At 45.8% G+C, this 18116-nt stretch overlaps 1 protein-coding gene across 7 annotated transcripts in view; it reads right to left on the bottom strand.

The window, feature by feature from the left end:
* The window catches only part of MGAT5 (alpha-1,6-mannosylglycoprotein 6-beta-N-acetylglucosaminyltransferase), a 295024-nt gene that overhangs the window by 101658 nt on the left and 175250 nt on the right, over positions 1–18116 (bottom strand). For all 7 annotated transcript variants that reach the window (XM_036254997.1, XM_036254996.1, XM_036254998.1 and 4 more), the window contains 5 exons: positions 16650–16721; positions 14895–15056; positions 11159–11328; positions 7974–8108; positions 1268–1401 (listed from right to left, as the gene is read on the bottom strand). In XM_036254997.1, coding sequence (XP_036110890.1) covers positions 1268–1401; positions 7974–8108; positions 11159–11328; positions 14895–15056; positions 16650–16721 — 673 coding nt within the window. The remainder of the gene's footprint in view (positions 1–1267; positions 1402–7973; positions 8109–11158; positions 11329–14894; positions 15057–16649; positions 16722–18116) is intronic.

The following is an 18116-nucleotide window of genomic DNA, read 5'->3' as shown; positions in this document are numbered from 1 at the left end:
ATTAGTCCCCTGTGTCTGAGGTTCCGTTTAGACAACCTGAGAACAGTCATTTTCAGGAAGCAGGCAGCCACACAGGAAGAGGCAGGGCAGGGGTCTCTTGGGTCGTAATTATACAAAGGAAACAGATTCACACCTCAGATATCCATTTTGGGATGGAAACCTCTGGATTAAAATGATCTGATCATTTTAGAAAACAGGAGTTCTCCACTGTGAGCATCCAAATGAACTGTTTACTCAGGTGCCTTTCATTTGCAGATGTGAACTTCACCTCACCCCTAAGAGCTACTGACTGAACACTATCAAATACGGCTTCACAGTACTCAGCTAATTATAAATGAAATGAGGCTCAGCCAGGTAAACTGATAGTAGCAGTAAGAAATGGAGAAAGCAGGGTAAAAAGCATCACAGAGACAGAAAAAGGCCAGGAGCCGAGGCAAGGGCCGGTTGGTTCGGCATCTTTCATTGAGCTTCCGTCACCGCCTGAAACAGTCCCCTCTTGGCAACAACGCACCACGTGAACAAGAGAAGCGAGATTTCCTTTGAGGCCCCGCATTGAACAAGTTGGCAAAGTATGAAGCAGTTTTCAAAAGTTGCATTTAAAAAAGGTTGCCCTGGCCAGTTTGGTTCAGCGGTTAGAGCGTTGGCCTGCGGTCCAGAGAGACCCGGGTTCGGTTCCCGCTAAGGGCACGTACCTCGGTTGCAGTTTGTCCCCGGCCCTGGTTGGTCGTGCAGGTGGCAGCCACTCGATGTGTCCCTTTCACATTGATGTTTCTCTCCCTCCCTCCCACTCTATCTGAACAAAAAATGGGAAAATGTCCTCGGGTTAGGATAAAAAAATAAATAAATAAATAAATAAGGCTAACTTTTTCCTTTGCAAAATTTGATGCTTACTAATTAAGGTTCAGCTATTGGGAAAATGTGTGGACACAGAAGACCTTCATTCCTTGTCACAGAGCCTTGCGGCATGACCGGGGCCAGGCCCTGCCAATCCAGAGTCCACCCGGCGCCCTTTTCCGATGCTTTCTCGTTCTACTTCCTATGGAAACATTTTCCTCCAGAACATTCCTAAGCCTTCTCACAAAATGCTCACGTGGCTTTTTGATTGTAATTTAAAAACAATTCAGTTATTCCCAAGGCTCAGGTTCAATAGCACATACTTCTACAGCGCGGGGCCCGGGAATCATAACCCAAAACACACGGCCGTCCCTGTCCTTGCCCACTGGTCTCGGTGGCATTCTGGAGGGCAGAGGGGAGCACAGGTACTCACGGAACATGGTGTAAAACTGCTGCGGGTTCAGATTCCACTTTCCCCAGGGTGTCTTGTGGCCTTTCGACTGGGCGTAGTTAGCATGGTTAAACTCCGGCTCGGTGCCAAACGAGTCCAGGACGCGGAGCATGCATCTGGAAGGACAAAGTGCTGAGGGTGAAACTACAACCTTGACCCAAAGTTCAAGGAGTAAAAGCTGTAACGCCTCTTTCAGGCACTGCTGAAGATGGACAGTTACTTTTAGTGAGAAACGCTGCTGGACAGGAGCTGCGGGGTTTTAAAACAGCTTGTATGACAGAGCACCTCCACGTGTGACCGAGTCCGCCCTCCTGCAGCAGACACGATGTGCTTCAGAGGATCACTCACGTAGCAGCGAAATAGAAAGTTCTCCAGAGCCCCCTGGCCGGGTGACTCAGTTGGCGGGAGCATTATAACATACATCAGAAGGTTGCAGGTTCAATCCCTCGTCTGGGCGTATATGGGAGGCAACCTATCCATGTTTCTCTCTCTCCCTCTCTTCTTCTCTCTCTAAAATCAACACACATGTCCTCGGTTGAGGATTTAAAACAAAGATTAAGAAAAAAAGCTCCTGCCCAGCCAGTGTGGCTCAGTGGTTGAGTGTCGACCCATGCACTGAGGTCGCTGGTTTGATTCCCAGTCAGGGCACATGCCCCAGTGAGGGTCATGCAGGAGGCGGCCAATCGATGTTCTCTCTCATTGTTTCCATCTCTCTCTCCTTCTCCCTTCCTTTCTCTCTAAAACCAAAAAAAAAAAAAAAAAAGCAAAGAAAAAAAGCTCCTCAAAGCTGGACCTGCAGAGTGCATGCTCAGTGTTGTGCCCCAGCCAGGACCAGACAGTGGAGCCTAATGACACCTGTGGAAGAAGCAAAGAACTACCATTGTTTAGAGGTTGCTATGTATGGTGTGTGTCCCTCCAAATTCAAGTGCTGAAATCCTAATCCCCAAAGGTGATGGTGTTAGTAGATGGGGTTGTTGGGGGATGATCAGGTCATGAGGGTGGAGCCCTTGTAAATGGGATTAGTGCCCTTATAAAGGAAACTCCGCATTGCTCCCTAGCCCATTCCATCATGTGAGAATCCAAGAAGTCTAAAACCTGGAAGACAGCCCTCACTTGACCGTGCTCACACCCTGGCTCGGGCTTCCCGTTTCCAGAACTGGGAGCAATGGATGCCTTCCCAGTCTGTGACGCTGTGCGGCTTGCGGCCTGAGCAATGACGATGGAGGTCGTACTCTGCTTAAAGCCCATGGCATGCCTCACCGCTTTCAACAACCCTTCAACACTTTCACCCATTAATTAGAGCATGTGATTTTAGGTAAAGCTTGGAATCTTACTCAGTAGGCGGCAGTGAATTTCTGTGTTTGATAGAATACTACTGCTTTCTCCCAGAGCCTGAAGAAGTGAAACTGAAGATATTTCATTCGGCTGTTCCACCAAAGCCTCGTAGGGCTGACCAAATCCGGTCTACCGCCCATTTCTGTAGGGCCTTTGAGCTAATAATACCTTCCTGTTTATAGATAATTAAACTATAAAAAGAATATTTTGTAACATGTGAAAATCATATGAAACTCAATTTTCAGCACTCAAAAATAAATTTTTATTTGAACATAGCTACGCCCAGTTATTTACATATTATCTGTGGTTGCTTTCACACAAGAACAGTAGAGAGAGAGGGAAAGAGGCCACATGGCCAGCAAGGCCTGAAATACTGACTCTTGGGCCCTTTACAGAAAAAGCCTGCTGACCACCACTTTGGAGTGCACATGGAATGACCAAGCAGAAGAAAGGAATTGATACTGAAACAGGAATTTATTGATTTTGGTTACATTTATTTCATTACTGATTCTCAAAACATTGATGTAAATTTAGCTCATAAATGGTCAGTAAAAACAGCACTATTTTCTGTTGTTTTATATCAATACTGCTTCTGTACAGCTCTTACTGGGCCAATAAGCATAAAAGTAAATAAAGACTAAAGCCAACATTTTAGAATCAGAGGATGGCAATGACTTGTAAGTATTTGATTCAGTTTCTTTCTTCCCTTTTCTACTCTCAGGAAGTTCATTCTTCCAACTTTTTTTTTTAATCCTCACCTGAGGGTATGTTTACTGATTTTAGACAGAGAAAGGGAGAGGGAGAGAACGAGGGAGAGAGGGAGGAAAGGAGGGAGGGAGAGAGATGTGACCGGGATGGAACCTGCAACCTAGGTATGTGCCCTGACCAGGAATCAAACCAGTGACCTTTCGGTATGTGGGGCGAGCTCCAACCAACTGAGCCACACCGGCCAGGGCCCATCTTTTTATTTTTACATCAATGTGTGATTCAGAAAAAAGGTGCAAACACCATATTGGTTTTCCAGGAGGAGCAACAGGACACTGCCACTCTGGCGGGATGACTTCCTCATCGGAGACCACCATCACTGTCCAGACACGGAAGAAAGAGGGAAGGCAGATGGAAGAAGGGTGGTCGGCGTGTAGTGACATGCACACCGATCGCAGAAAGCCTCTCCTTGTGTTGACTTCCTGTGTGGCTCTCAAGGAACACGCTATCCTCTCAGTAACCATTTCCACAATATCAACAAGAACCTGCGAACAGCCAACAGGTAGACAGCAACGGATGTTCATGTCGCCCACGTTGCAGCAAACACAAAGGTAGGGACACAAGGAACTGACCCAGGCATGTTTCTCCTTCTCTTAGTACAGCTCTCTTCTTAGAAAACATTCCTATGTCTCAACTTACAGTTTTCCCTTTAAAAGAAGATGCAAAAGGAACTGACTAGAGCCAGTATATGATCTTCTGAGGTCACAGCAGTGTCCAGGAAACAGCCGGATGACAGCGGCAGGTCTGCAGGCTGCTGGGAGACAGGGAGCATGTGCACTGCCAGGTGGGGCTGGGAAGGTTCAGCTGTGGAGGAACAGAGCTGGGTTCGAGGACCACGGCACTCTGCAGGGACCCTTATCACAGGGTCCTTTGCCTTGGAGGCTCTGGCTGCTCCCACTGATGTGCAATCCACTCTCGCAGTCTACATTCCTCTCCAACTTTGCCTTGTCACTCTATTTTTAACTTGGAATTCTACTGGTGTTATTTTCAATGTGGATAATAAAAATAAATGCTCATGAGTAAAGACGGATGGTAGTCGCCTGACTCCCGAAAGCCTGGGCTTCCATCTAGTGCCTGGGTGTCTGCTACGTGACACTGGGCTCTCGCCGACAGGAGGCTCCAGAATGAATCTCGGATACCTGTAATTCTACATCCTCACACTTGAAGCTCTGAGTTAGGAAATGTCTATTTATTTTCTTTTTAGCTTATTTGGGTTTGTTTGACAACCAGAGGTAGGAGACTGATCTCTGTCTGGGACAGAGGAGGCTTAACATTAGAGCTTTCCTTCCTTCTTCAATCACATTCTACATCTGTGTGTTGGAATTGTGTTTGCGCTGTTAACATCGACGCCCTTCCTCTGGTGTCCTGTGTGTGTGCGGAGCATCAGAGACAGACGAAGACTTCGGAAGAGATCTGCCCTGCTGCCTGAGCAGCCAGCCTCCTCTGACAGGCTCCCTGCCGCCATGCCGACGACGCCTGGACTATTGTCTCGGCTCTAAGCCACACCATTATGGGATGGATGCTCATAACCTCCTTGGCAGGACCTACTTTCTAATGTGGAGCTTGATGCAAAACATGGTGTCTGTTCCACTATGTGCGTCTCCCTGTCTTGTGTGCGTTCTCAGTGCTCAGCAAAGGCCTCACGTGAAGCAAAGCGGGCATGAGCTTTGCATACCCAGCAGTATACTAGTCACATACAGATGTTTAATAAATATGTAACTGAGTTTCCTGGGCCCTTACATAAATTCGACAGAATTTACAAAGATCAACATTTTCCAAGATGACTCAAGGGTTTGCCTCCAAATGAAAAATCAGAAGATAACTTCACATTTAATGGAATTCCTATCATCTACCATCCACCGAGATGAACACAGACAGCCCTGACAATTTCTAATCTTCAAAAGGGAAATAAACAGGCAAAAACTTTTTAAAAGACCTGCTTGGCCTTCTGAGGAAACCTCACCACACCACGCGGGCGGCAGGGCCGGGGCACAAACACACCTCCGGCCACCAGCAGTACCAGCCGGCGTCTATTGAAGGAAGGAGGGGCGCACATCACCCTCCACCACAGACCCCCTGCGTGGCGTCTTCTCATCCAACAAGAATCAAATACCAATTAGTGGTGAGCACTGTAATAATAAAATTGTCCTTTTTAATTGACCTGAATATTGTGACCTACCACTGAGAATATTTTCCCATCCAAACAGCCCTCCTTAATGGGGAGGTTATGGGAGGCCAGGGATGCCCGCAACGCGCCGTCCCTGCGGCGCGTTTATCACACGCCTGCCATCTGCAAAGGCCAGAACGCGACAGCACTGCCTTTCTTTCATTTTTAATGCTGTAGCCAAAAAAGAAAACAAAAATGTTTGTTTACTTACATGGCTCATTAACCAAGAAGAGAGATGGTTTTATTTCCATGTAACTGAGAACACATGTGATGGGCTGGGACTCACGAAGATTTCAAGAACACCCCAAACCAGGAAAAATCGGATTCGGAAGGTAGAGTGCTAGCCAGGCCCAAACCAAATTTTTATTTTGCTATTTTATGAGACACTGTCCAAAGACAATGAAAAGCACAGGGTCTCTGCTCGGTCGGTCCCTCTCCTCTGCCCACGAGCAACTCACTGCCCAGGGAGGAAATCACTGCTACTACAAGGAAACTCCACGACGGTGGTGCTTTCCCCGTGTTTTTGAGAAGAATCTTAATGTTTTGAATTTTCAATTCTTTCCATTCCAAAGGACTTCCAATCTGACATAACCTTGTAGATGAAAGTTAAGAATATTAAACTATATAATGAACATAACAGTCTGAAGAATACAGTAGACCCAGAAACATGGAAGTAGGGCACAGACTGACATCCCTCAGAAGAGGGGGTGGGGGGTGGGAAGAGATAAACCACAGAACTTATATGCATGTATGCATGACCAATAGACATGGACAACTAAGCCGGGGATGGGGCAGGGATGGGGTGGGGAGGGGGGTGCCAATGGGGTAAAAAAGGTAAAATATCTGTAACAAAAAAATAAATAAAAAATTAAAAAAAAAAAAAAAAGAATATTAAACTATAGACTAAACTGAAATGAAAAAACTTTGCCCTGGCCGGTTTGGCTCAGCGGTTAGAGTGTCGGCCTGTGGTCCAGAGAGACCCGGGTTCGGTTCCCGCCAAGGGCATGTACCTCGGTTGCAGTTTGTCCCCGGCCCCGGTTGGTCTTACGGGTGGCAGCCACTCGATGTGTCCCTTTCATGTCGATGTTTCTCTCTCTCTTCCTCTCTCTCCCTCCCACTCTATCTGAACAAAAAATGGAAAAAAATGTCCTTGGGTGAGGATAAAAAAAAAAAATGAAGAAACCTAGTTCAGGCTGTTAATGATTCATTTATTGGTTAAGTCAAAAGAATACAAGGAAACATCTCTTTACCGAGTATCAATGGAAAAGAAGCACATGGAGGGGTTTCCAACTTGTTCTAATTGAAAGATTTTCAGGGTGCTCTCTTAGGAAGGTGGTTTCAACTATGGTCAACAATTACTATCATTGACAAAAGTGGTACTAACCACGATTTGTACCCAAATTCATGCACCATGGACACTATTAAACAAATCTAAAGTTTATTTAAATTTATTCACCTTTTAAAATGTATTGGAAACTTTTATAGACCCTAAGTAAAAGCCAGTATTAATTGCAATAAATGGAAGACAACAAAGAAGCATGTCATTGTTCTTTAACAAGTATTATTAAAGTCAAACTAGATACTTTTGTCTGCTGAAGGCTGAAACGTACAAGTACTAGCACTTTGTCATTTATTGTTGTGCTGTGTATCATGTAAAAGCAGTTCACGTCCTAACTCATGGCCCACACCCAACCAGGGGCACTGAGCTCGTCTACTAAATAATAACGACCGGGCACCGAGATGCACAGTATGAGGCTGTGTTGCAAAGTGCAGGACCCCAGCATTCAGCCAAGCTATCCCCCAGCCCTCTCTTCCAAGAATGACAAGATACTACAATCGGCCCTCGTCTATCGCGGTTAATCAGTTCCAGACGCTACCGTAATAAATGAATTTCCACAAAGTAGGATTCTTTATTTATATACAGTCGTCCCTCGCCACTTCGCGCTTCGACTGTCACGGGTTCACTCTACCGTGGTTTTTTCAACCGCGATAGAGTGAAGCCGTCGAAGCGCGAAGTGGCGAGGGGCGACTGTATTGGGAGAAAGGTGGAGAGAAATGAGTCATTATCTCAAGCCTAAGACACAGAAGAAATGACACTGTCCTTATTTGATCAAAATCGCTACTTGATTAGACAGATGGGATTGCTGTGGGCATACCGAGGGAGGAATGCTAAGTATTAGGGAAGGTAAAAAGAAGGTTGGACGCTTGTTTTCTCTTCTTGAGAGAAATCAGTGAAAATAATGAATAGCCCTTGAAGGTAAGAAGTCACCGTGGAGGATCTGAATTTCAATTAGGAATGGGAAACACACTCCACACAGTTCAAAAGATATTCAATAAGCTTTTTTCTACCTACAACCATTCAACCCTTGTTTAAAAAAAATAAAAAGCTCTACAAACTTACGAACAGCATGTAGCACTTACTGGTAATGAACCCAGGATGGTCCGAGAGTTTTCTTGAATTGAGCGAGTCCGACAATATCAATATAAATGAGTTCAACGATTCTGTCTCCTACAGTTGGGCAGCCAGATCGGTTTCCTACAACCTTCTTCATTATTCTAGGGAAAGGGCAGAAGAGAGGGAAAAAAAGAAAACTGATTTTCTTCAAAGTATTATACTTAGCACCTTTAACAGGCAAACGGACATCCAAGAGCCCTTATCAGAACGGCACAGCCCTTCCCCATCCACTGCCTCTCCAAATCCTGCCCACCATTCAGGGCCCACCCAGAGCCCTGACTTCGACTCTTGTAAAAGCAAACCAAGCTGTATAAACACAGCCTTTGAAACCCAGGAAGACGGGGATCTGAATTGGTCTCCCCTATCCACCAGCTGAGATCTTAGACAAGTTACTTACCCTCAGCATCTTTCCTCATTCTCAAACAAACCCCCATGAAACCGGCCTGGACAGCAGCCTCTCAGGGACCCTCTGGTGCTTGAAGGAGGTATTGGGCGGAACGTGCCCAGTGCACAGAGATACTGTCCATCCCTTATTGACTCCTATCTCTAGCTCTACAGAACAGACTTCTTTCCACACTGCCTCGTACCGTTTCCTAACTTTTCCTCTTATACGGAATTGTCCCCTCTGACTACACTACCACACGGGTTATACCTCTGTGTCACCCTTTCCCACCAGCCACCCACACCGATGGACGTGCACTCAGAGGGCCCACGTCCTGGCACCCCCTTCACACGAGGAGTAAACCGCGAAGGGCACTGCCTCTCCCCAGACGTGGGTCCTCTGAGCCAGTCATCTCAGCCCGCAGCGGTCCTTCACCCTGTTCTGGCGGGACACCCTGCTGCAGAGGACGGGAGCCATGGACACGGCCCCTGCCTCGCGCGCCCTGCTCCTCAGCTCTGTTCCCGACACGCAGTTCCTTCCCGCGAATTTGAGTGTTTTCTTTTGTAAGGGGTCGGAGAGTACATACTTTCATCTTTGGAGGCCACGTGTTCTCTGTGGTAGCTACTCCACTCTGCCACTGCAGAAGGAAAGCAGTCCGAGGATACATGACCAGTGCGGTCGCTCCCAGGAAACTTCATTACAAACAAGGGCCGGACTAGACTCGGCCTCCTGAGCCACCGCTCCCCACCTTGCTCCACCCGGTACTCAGTGGCTCCCACACCTGTCCGCACACCGGAATGACCTGCAGGCATCGACAGGCCCTGAGGCCTGTATCCCATCCCTGAAGGCTGTGACTTAATCAGTCTGAGATAGGGTCTGGGCTCGGGAGTCTGAGATCCCAGGAGCTTCCAATGCACAGACGTGTTTGGGAACCACTGCTCTGTGATGTTCCCACGATTACCTTCTCAAGTAAAACACATCTGTCTATCACCAGTGCTTAAGATTTCTGCAGGCTTCCTCTGGACCACAAAACTAAGTCTTTGCCTGACAGAGCCCCCCACCTGCCTTTCCTGACCTCCCTAGAAAGCACCTGTCCCTGGGGCTCCAACAGTTTTTCATTTGTTTACCCACCCACCCATTTCCCCTCCACTTATTCATCCTGTCCTCCTTCGTTCGGTAAACAGTTATGAGCACCCACTGAGGGGGGCTGGGCACTCTTCTAGGTGCTAAATAACAGGGAGAACAATATTCTCACAGTTTCTCCACTTCCTGTGCTTCCATCCTAACATCCTCACCTCAATTAGTACTAATCACATTGTAATTAGTGTAATTATTATGCAAGGTATCGGTTGTAATTAAAAGAATGGCATCTCCTTGAACACATGTGGGTCACCTGTCTATCCCTCACCCAGAACCAGCCCACGGAAGGCACTGCAGGAAGGGGTACCAACTGCAGGCACCTGCTCCCTAGGCCGTGTTCCCAGTGCGCTGGACCGCCAGCAGGAGGCGCAGGAGGCCGCATGCGAAAGGGACCGCGTGGTGGCGAAGGCTTCAGAAGACTTTGGGTTTATCTAGATCTGAAGGGAGCAACGTGGCACAGTGGTCAAGAGCACAGGCTTTGGGGTCAGACGGACAAGGGGCTCGAGGCCTGACTCTCACACATATTTTCCATGTGACCTTTAAACAACTCATCTACAGTCTGAACTCCCGTTTCCTCATCTTTAAAACGCAGAAAGCAACAGCGCCTACTTCCAGGTTTGTGCTAAGGACGAAATAAGATGAAAACACATACAACGCACAGTATCTGATGTACCGTCCGTGCTCAACAGATCTGAGCTGTTACTAGTCATGGTGGTTGTCATCACCGCTGAAACTGCTATTGTAAGTAAAGCTCTTATCACAGTTTCAGCCTATGGAAAGCCTTTAACAAATGACAGCCGATACCAGCTTACTGATACTGCCTTCATCTCAACACTGCCACTGGTCAAGTGTGGCCCTGGGACCTAACGCAAGTGACCTCTCTGGCAGTCAGTATCTTGCACAGACAAGTAGGAGCAAGATGGGACACGTTCCCTGAGCACAGAATGTTCATCCAAGGTGTTTCTTCTGGAACACTTGACCTATTACAGATGCTAACTTGGCTGTCGGGTGAAAATCTCGGCGGGCAGTTATCTGAAAGGGGTGAAGCAGCCCCGAACATCCCTGCTCGGCCAGCTGTGTCAATCGAAAGGAGATTAAGAGAGGACTGGAGCTACACAGGAGCCCCCGTGAAATAGAAAACCCAGGTCGAGTTAACAGCCTCGGAGCTGAAAGTTGGCTAATTGAAAAAGGATTGGATCAGGGCTTTCAGGAAACTCATTGTATCCAAATTAAATTATAAACAGGAACCTGCCCTGTTTCAAGATTTAGAAAGCTTGATGTTGAGTAGGGAATGGTATGCATTTCAGCAAGAGACAGGGAATTAAGCAAGTCAATAATGCCTTGTGCTGCAGATGTTGGAAGCACCTGCAATAGCAAAGAATAAGCCCCTTGGTTTGAATTTTCTGGCATTCATTTATGAAGCCTCTGGAGCCTGCAGCTACAGCGAAAACATATTATCCTTTCACGGTGAATGTATTTAGCTCCTGAAAATAATCTTCTTATCTCCTGTTTAGTGAATTATCACTTTCATTTTCCTCCACAAGAAATTACACAGTAATAGAGGGCTTTGAGAGTTTACAATTTCTTTTTTTGTATCCTGATTTTAAAATTGAAAAGTAATCTCCTTACTCCTTCAGCTCAGCCAGCGAAGCCGAAATCCTAATGTCATGGCCCAGTAAGTACAGAGATGTAATTAAATCACTCCACTGAACTAATTCACCCAGAGGGCCGCCGCTGAAAGCTGTCTCCGCGATCTTAAATCCGGATTCCTTCGTCAGGAGGCCCAGGTGGACAAGGACCTGCAAAAAACAAAGAAGAGGCGCATCCTGATGATTCCCAATCAGTCAAGTGCAAACTCCACAGTGACACACGAGAAAGCGATCAACCGGCTCGAATACCATGTCACATTCTACTAAAATCTCAATGTGGAGTAAGCAGTTTTTCAGAGAAGTGAAAAGGACGAAAACGACTTTTCACTGTTGTCTTAGAGAGACAACTGCCCTTGGTGCGGGTATGAGAGTGTGGTATGGATGGATAACCCTTCTGGAAAGAAGGATATCTTTGAAAAGTCACAACGAAAGGAGACAATGAAATATCTTTGGACAGTGTTGGGCTTTCCCCCACAGCTGGAACACCTGTATGCGTTCAGCATGGACAATTTTAAGTACACACTAAGGCAGACATGACAATACAGTCAATTCCGATGTACTCATCCCACGACTTCAACAATTATCAACTCATGACAAATCTTATTCTTCAATAAGTACCCATCATTTTCTCCCAACCCCGCCAGCTTATCTTGAAACAAATCCTAGACATCATGTTTTCATCTATACATACTGCAATTTGTATCTCTAAAAGAAACAAATCTTTACTTAAAATAACTGTAACATCAACACCCCTGGAATGGATGTTCATTCCTTAATATTATCCAGCTCCCAGTCAGTGCTTACGTTCCTCAGTGTCCCTTATTTCTTCCAGCATAGCTGGTTCGATAAGAAGTCAGATAAAGAGCACAAACTGTGCTTGCCTCGTGCATCTCTCCGCCGTCTTTAACCTGCAATAGTGCCCGATGACCCTTTTGGGGGTGATGGACTTGCCATTTGTATGTCAAAGAAACTGGGCTATATTTCCAGGAGTCTCTCTCACACTCTGATTTTGCCGACTGTATTGATGCTACATTAGTAACCAGACCTACAGACATGACTAGATTCATATTCATGGCAGTTCTACTTTGTAGGCGGTACCGGGCACTTCTGGCGATGGAACCCGTCTCTGTCGGGGGATGTGCGCAGTTACTGAGGATCACTAGCTACGTAAGTGCATTAGTCCGTGAAGGGGGCCAGAATGGTCACATCCTCCCATTCCTTCTGTACTTATTAGCTGGATTACTTCTATAATGAGAAACTACCCCACATCAACTGTTCAGGTTCTCTGAAACACAGTTTACATTAAAAAAAGAAAAAGCCTGGTAAATACTTTGGTCTTTCCCTTTATTTACCAGTTTAAAAAATAATTGTTCTTTAGTGACCAATGAAAACTTAAAAAAATATATATACACACACATATCATTATAAAATCACAACTATAAGTATATTTGCTGTGTTTTAATGAACTGCTGTTGTTATTCTTACGATTATCAAATTGTCTCATCTTGGCCAACAGGGGGCTATTTGAGGTGGCTTCTGAGTTCTCCGAGGGCACCAGCAGCCTTTGATGGTTTCCTTTCCTTCTGGTGTGACAAGGTGTTCCGACCTCATCACACACAGCTCCTCCTCAGACCTTAATCAGCCATTTTCCAAAGCCTCGTGTGCCGTCGGTAGAAACGGTATTTAGAGATTAAAGGCTGGTGCTAGATCACCACTGTAGCCTTTTCAGTGGGCACAACTAGAAAGTTTATTTTTCCTCAAGGTTAAAACGAATTATGAGTTCATACTGGTTTTTCCAAATCAAACTGAGGATTACAGTATCTTTACATAACATTATCCGTCTGACAGCTGTTATTTCCTCTCTCCCACACTGAAAATCCCAGTTTTCAAGGACACTAGCATAATTACTTGCTTTATTTCAATACGCACAGTGGATTCAAAATGAGAATATCAGCGCCGCCACCTCCTACGTGATTAGTAAAAATTGTGGAAAGATATTTTTGCAGATTTTTGTCCTTTGTAATAAATACCCCATTAGAAATGTTCAATGTGCCATGTTCCAAAGTCAACAAGAACAGTCCTTCTCTGTGCATTTGTAGTAAAACTGGATGTGCAGTGAGTTCATTTGTTTTATATTCCTTGTGATTTTCAAGTACTGCTTTTTATTGATATATTTTTACATTCATGTAAAATGATTCCAGTATCAAATCGACAAAAGTAAGACATACTCAGACAAGTCTGGTTTCTATACCTGTTGTGTCTACGCTATCCCCTTCCTCCCCTTATTTGGCCTTTTTTTTTTATTGTGGTAAAGTATACATAACATAAAATTTACCATTTTAATCATTTAAAAAAAATATGAGCAAGAAGTATATGTATATCATATATATACATTATATGTGTGTGCATATACGTATGCATCTATATGTACACATGGAGGTATAGATACATAGATAAATTCTCTCCCCTTTTAAAATAATGTTTACTATTCTCCACCTAACATTTCTTCACCTAAGACTATATCCTGGAGGTTACTGTACATGATTATATAGAATTATTCTTTACTTCTTTTTACAGCCCACTTGGATCTCTGACCTACTCTTCCACAGAGGACTACTTGGTGCTGGGACCTGTGGTCCTGTGGCCTCACACACTCGAGGGATCTAAGCAGAACTGACCCATCAAACCAGACTTGGGATTTGGAAGTTTATCTGTCTTTTCTTTTTAGAGCATAACAAATTAGTCAAATTAATACCAAACTCATTTTTTATTTATTTTGGATAAGGAACGTGGAGTTACGTTGCTCAGTTGTTCATCATCAGAACAGTTCGTCTAAAGCCACGGCCACTTCGCCTCTAACCAACAGGCTGTGAGACTCCCCGTGCTCAGGGGTACGCTGGAGTTTCCTGTGCCCCGGAGTTTTCCAAGCATCTCCTCCTGAGCTGGAACACAGTGGCTCAAGTTTACGTATTAGCATCGCTCTCTCTCAAGAATGTACCAGAAACACCGGCCAAACAGAGCAGTAATGGAAGTCACCGGCTGCCAAAACCCCACAACTGACGAACTCCAAAAATGTGAAACTGTCATAATGATGTGACAGGAAGTTCTCAAAGTTGTATTCAGGTAAAGAAAAGAGGGTTCGTTTCCTGACACCACTGAGCGAGACAGTCAGTGGGCTGAAAGGAAAATCCTACAGGCAGATATTCTGCTTGGGTTCACCCAGGAGACGTGCGCCCGTCCTTGCTAAGTGGGGCGACGGTGACTGGGGAGAGGCGACCCAGTGCTGGCTGTGCAGGCGACCGAGGAGACTCACGGGGCGCAGCGCTGAGGCACGACACCGCTCTCAGTCGTGGTTCCAAGCACATCGAATTTTTTTTTAATTTATTTTAGTTATGTATTTATTTATAATTAATTAATTTATTTTTGTTACAGATGTTTCTCCTTTTTCCCCCACTGATTCCCCCCTCCCCGCCCTGTCCCCAGCCTTGTTGTCCATGTCCATTGGTCATGCACACATGCATATAAGTTTTGTGGTTTATCTACCTCCCACCCCCTCCTCAGGGGATTGTCAGTCTGTACCCCACTTCCACGTCTCTGGGACTACCCCCTTCCTCAGACTGTTATGTTCATTATATTCCACAAATAAGTGAGATCAAGCACAGCAAATTTTAAAAGAAGACCAGTATCTAACTGAACGGAATTAATTACAAACTCACTTTCTTCCTCTTTCTCTTTTCAAGATTCTGCTTTTCTGCCAGGGACTTGATTGCTTGGATCCACGCGTCAGCCATTCGCCGGATCCGCAGTCTCATCCACCGGAATTCTTCATGCTTTTTCATCATACTGTAGAGAATGTTAAAATCTGTACGAATTTCCGCCTAGAAACAGAAATTTAATGAAGATGAGTAGGAGAGGAAAAGTCAGAAAGCACAATGGTTTGCGCGAAGGGACATGAAACGAGACAGGGCTCAGAGGTGCGTCTTGGCGGCTGCACAGCTTTCCCCCGAGGCCCCGGGGCAGCAGACCGGGGCAAAGGCCCCGACAACAGGTCTGCCATAAGCAACCTCACTGAAAAAATTAGAAACTGGGAAAGAAAGCACAGTCATTGCAGAGCTCTGAACTACGTTAAAATGCATTTTTTATAATGAGAATGTTTGATGTCCCTTGAAATTCTTTGCACCTAAATTTATTGGCCATTTCAATGCACTGCAGGGCAGCAGACTCCTGGGGAAACCGAAGTCAGCTCTGAGCAGGCTACCTGGTACTGTGGGTGCTGCCAAAGGCCACCTTCTGTCCACAAAATTAAGTGGGGAAATACATTCTCCTCTTCCAGTGTTCTCTCAGTCCAAACAAACAAAAGTTCATTATTTTCTAAAGAATATAAAAGCCAGGAAAAACATTTCCCTATCACAACTGAATGAAATTTAAAATTCAGGCCAGAAGTATGTAAAAGCCAGGAAGACCGTATTTGTCGTATGGCTGGATACAACCAGTGATTAAAATAACAGAAAAATAATAACACTGGTATGGTTTCCTGTAACATCTAGAACATGCTGAATCCAACGTTTAGCAGTCACCACAGTTCACTGGAAACACTTATCTGATCACGGCCCTCCCTGCTCCACACGTCCCCCACCTTCCCACAACTGAACTGATGGGTCTTGGGCCAAAGCCTCCTCGCTGCCGGTTTTGGACACGAACTTTTATTGGAACACGGCTGTGCCTGTTGGTTTACGTCCTGTCTGCAGCTGCCCTCTGTGCTACAAAGTAAGAATTCAGGAGTTGCGACAGGCCTTATGGCCTACAAAGATGAGAATATTAACATCTGGCCTTTTACAAAGAAGTTTGCAGATCCCCAGTCTAAAGACTAAAGACAAGCTCGTAGTGTGGCGTGTAAAGTCCTCCCCGTTCCCCTAACTACTGTTCCAATCTCTCCTTCACCCTAATTATCCAAACCCCTCTGGCCTCGTCGCACTGAATGCACACGCCCTACTCCCCGAACACGCCGAGCTCTCACACATGCACCTGCTCCCTTCAGGCACACACCTTATCTCCCGGACCTGTATAAACTCACTCATCGCTTTACATTCAGCTCCAGTGCCCTCTCTCTGCCATCCCTGCAGGCCGAGATCACCACTTCCTCACTCATTTCCGCGGGTCTGCGTTCGAGCATTTACACAGGCATGGTCACTATGACGACTGCCGTCCTCATCAGACCGAGGGCCTGCCCCTCGGGCACCAGGTCTCGCCGCAGCAGCCTGTCACTTACGAATGCTCGGAGAATTGATCAACAAATATATGCTGACTGGTTGACTGATCTGGGCACCAAAATTTCCATAGGATTGAAGGTAGAAGTTCTTCAGTTTACCACTATTTCAGATCACAGCTGGCATTTCTAGAAGACTCCACATGTATCGACTGGCATCAGACCCAAACCAAAAGCCCAATAAAAGGTTTCCAAAATCACTTACTAATGAATTATGATCAGCTTCTTCGTAGGGATTTTTTGCTCTCCAAGGTAAATGAGGACACCAGTTTTCAACCTGAAAAATATAAATCAGAGACACTAAGTACACTGGCTCATCTGGAAATGAACTGCTGTGTACAGAAAGCCCTGAGCTCAGCTCCTGACCACCATGAGCAGTACGTGTAAGTGGGTTATCATTATTAATCAGAGCCCCTTGCTTTCAGCCAGCAATCCAGAGCAAGTGCCCTTTCAGATGAAAAAATAATCAGCAAAGGTCCCAAGGAGCATACGATTACACTGTACATGTGTCCTTCACAGTATTTGACAGTGGCTGATCCCTTCATCATTCAATCCTCACATTTCTACACCAGGAGGCGGGTCTTACAGCAGAAAGCTAAGACTTGAACATTCCCTCAGGGGAATGAGAGGAAAAGTTGCCTCTGCCATTCAGCAACAGGACGGGGGAGATTCGCATCTGCCGCAGCACGCCTGCACAGGAGACTGCAGCGCCCCGGTGCCGGAAGTCAGTTCCTTATCTCAGAATCAGGAATGCAGCTGGTGGCTGGAGGCTAACGACCGAGGCTTTCCCTCCTGTTCTGGCTGTGCACTTCACGCTATCACAAGGAATAAGATAATAAAAACGACTGGAGAAATAGATGAAAGGAAAAAGAAAAAGGAACCCTCAGCGATTCTGTGAGAACCATTCTGGAAGATGGATTGTTCTGTCGATGCACAGGAGTTCAGAGAGTTGGGGGAAGAAGAAAGAGAAAGGAAAAGTGCCAGTTTTCACGGGAATCATTTCAACAAAGGTCACCAGAGACTATTCGGTGAATTCACAATTTGTAGTAAAGAAAAAATAAAAAAATGCATTGGGTAATAATGATGTCTGACCTCATTGTCAAAACCGGCCATGCAATTCCAAGATAACATACCACCCAATAACTAGTGTATAATGAGATTCTTAAAGATGGATAATAAACGGCCATTGAAAGTAATGTTTTCTATGGCCAGGTGGGCCTGCAGAAATGAACAAAGCAGGAGGTCGGCGGAAGTCCTTGCAAGGTCCCTGAGAATGCAGGGACACGTGTGAGACCCCAGCCTCCTGGGCCAGTCATGCAGCGTCCCCCAGCTGTGGTGAGTTTTCAAAGTTGCACTAACCTAGAAACTGAGCTCTAAGCAAGGTGTTTTTTACTAAGACCAAAATAACTGGCGGGTCTGCACTCGGCCGGCCCCTGCAAACGACCTGAAAGCAATAAGCAGAGGGCGGCAAAGCTTGGGGGAGGGCAGAATCCCTGGACAGGAAAAGTGCAATATTCTCTTTCCCTTCTTGCGGAATAAAATTAGACTTTACTGTATTTGTGAATGACTTCAGAGGCTCAAAAGGACTCCCATGAAAGGCAGCATCTGGGGCTCCACGAATGAGAAAGATGAAGGAAAACCAGCAGAAAAGAAGTGAGCCAGAGGATGCGCC

The sequence above is a fragment of the Molossus molossus genome, unplaced genomic scaffold (genome assembly GCF_014108415.1).
Source record: "Molossus molossus isolate mMolMol1 unplaced genomic scaffold, mMolMol1.p scaffold_m16_p_11, whole genome shotgun sequence".
Lineage (NCBI taxonomy): Eukaryota > Metazoa > Chordata > Mammalia > Chiroptera > Molossidae > Molossus > Molossus molossus.
Note: the sequence above shows the minus strand (reverse complement) of the source record. Positions and strands in the feature narration are given on the sequence as shown.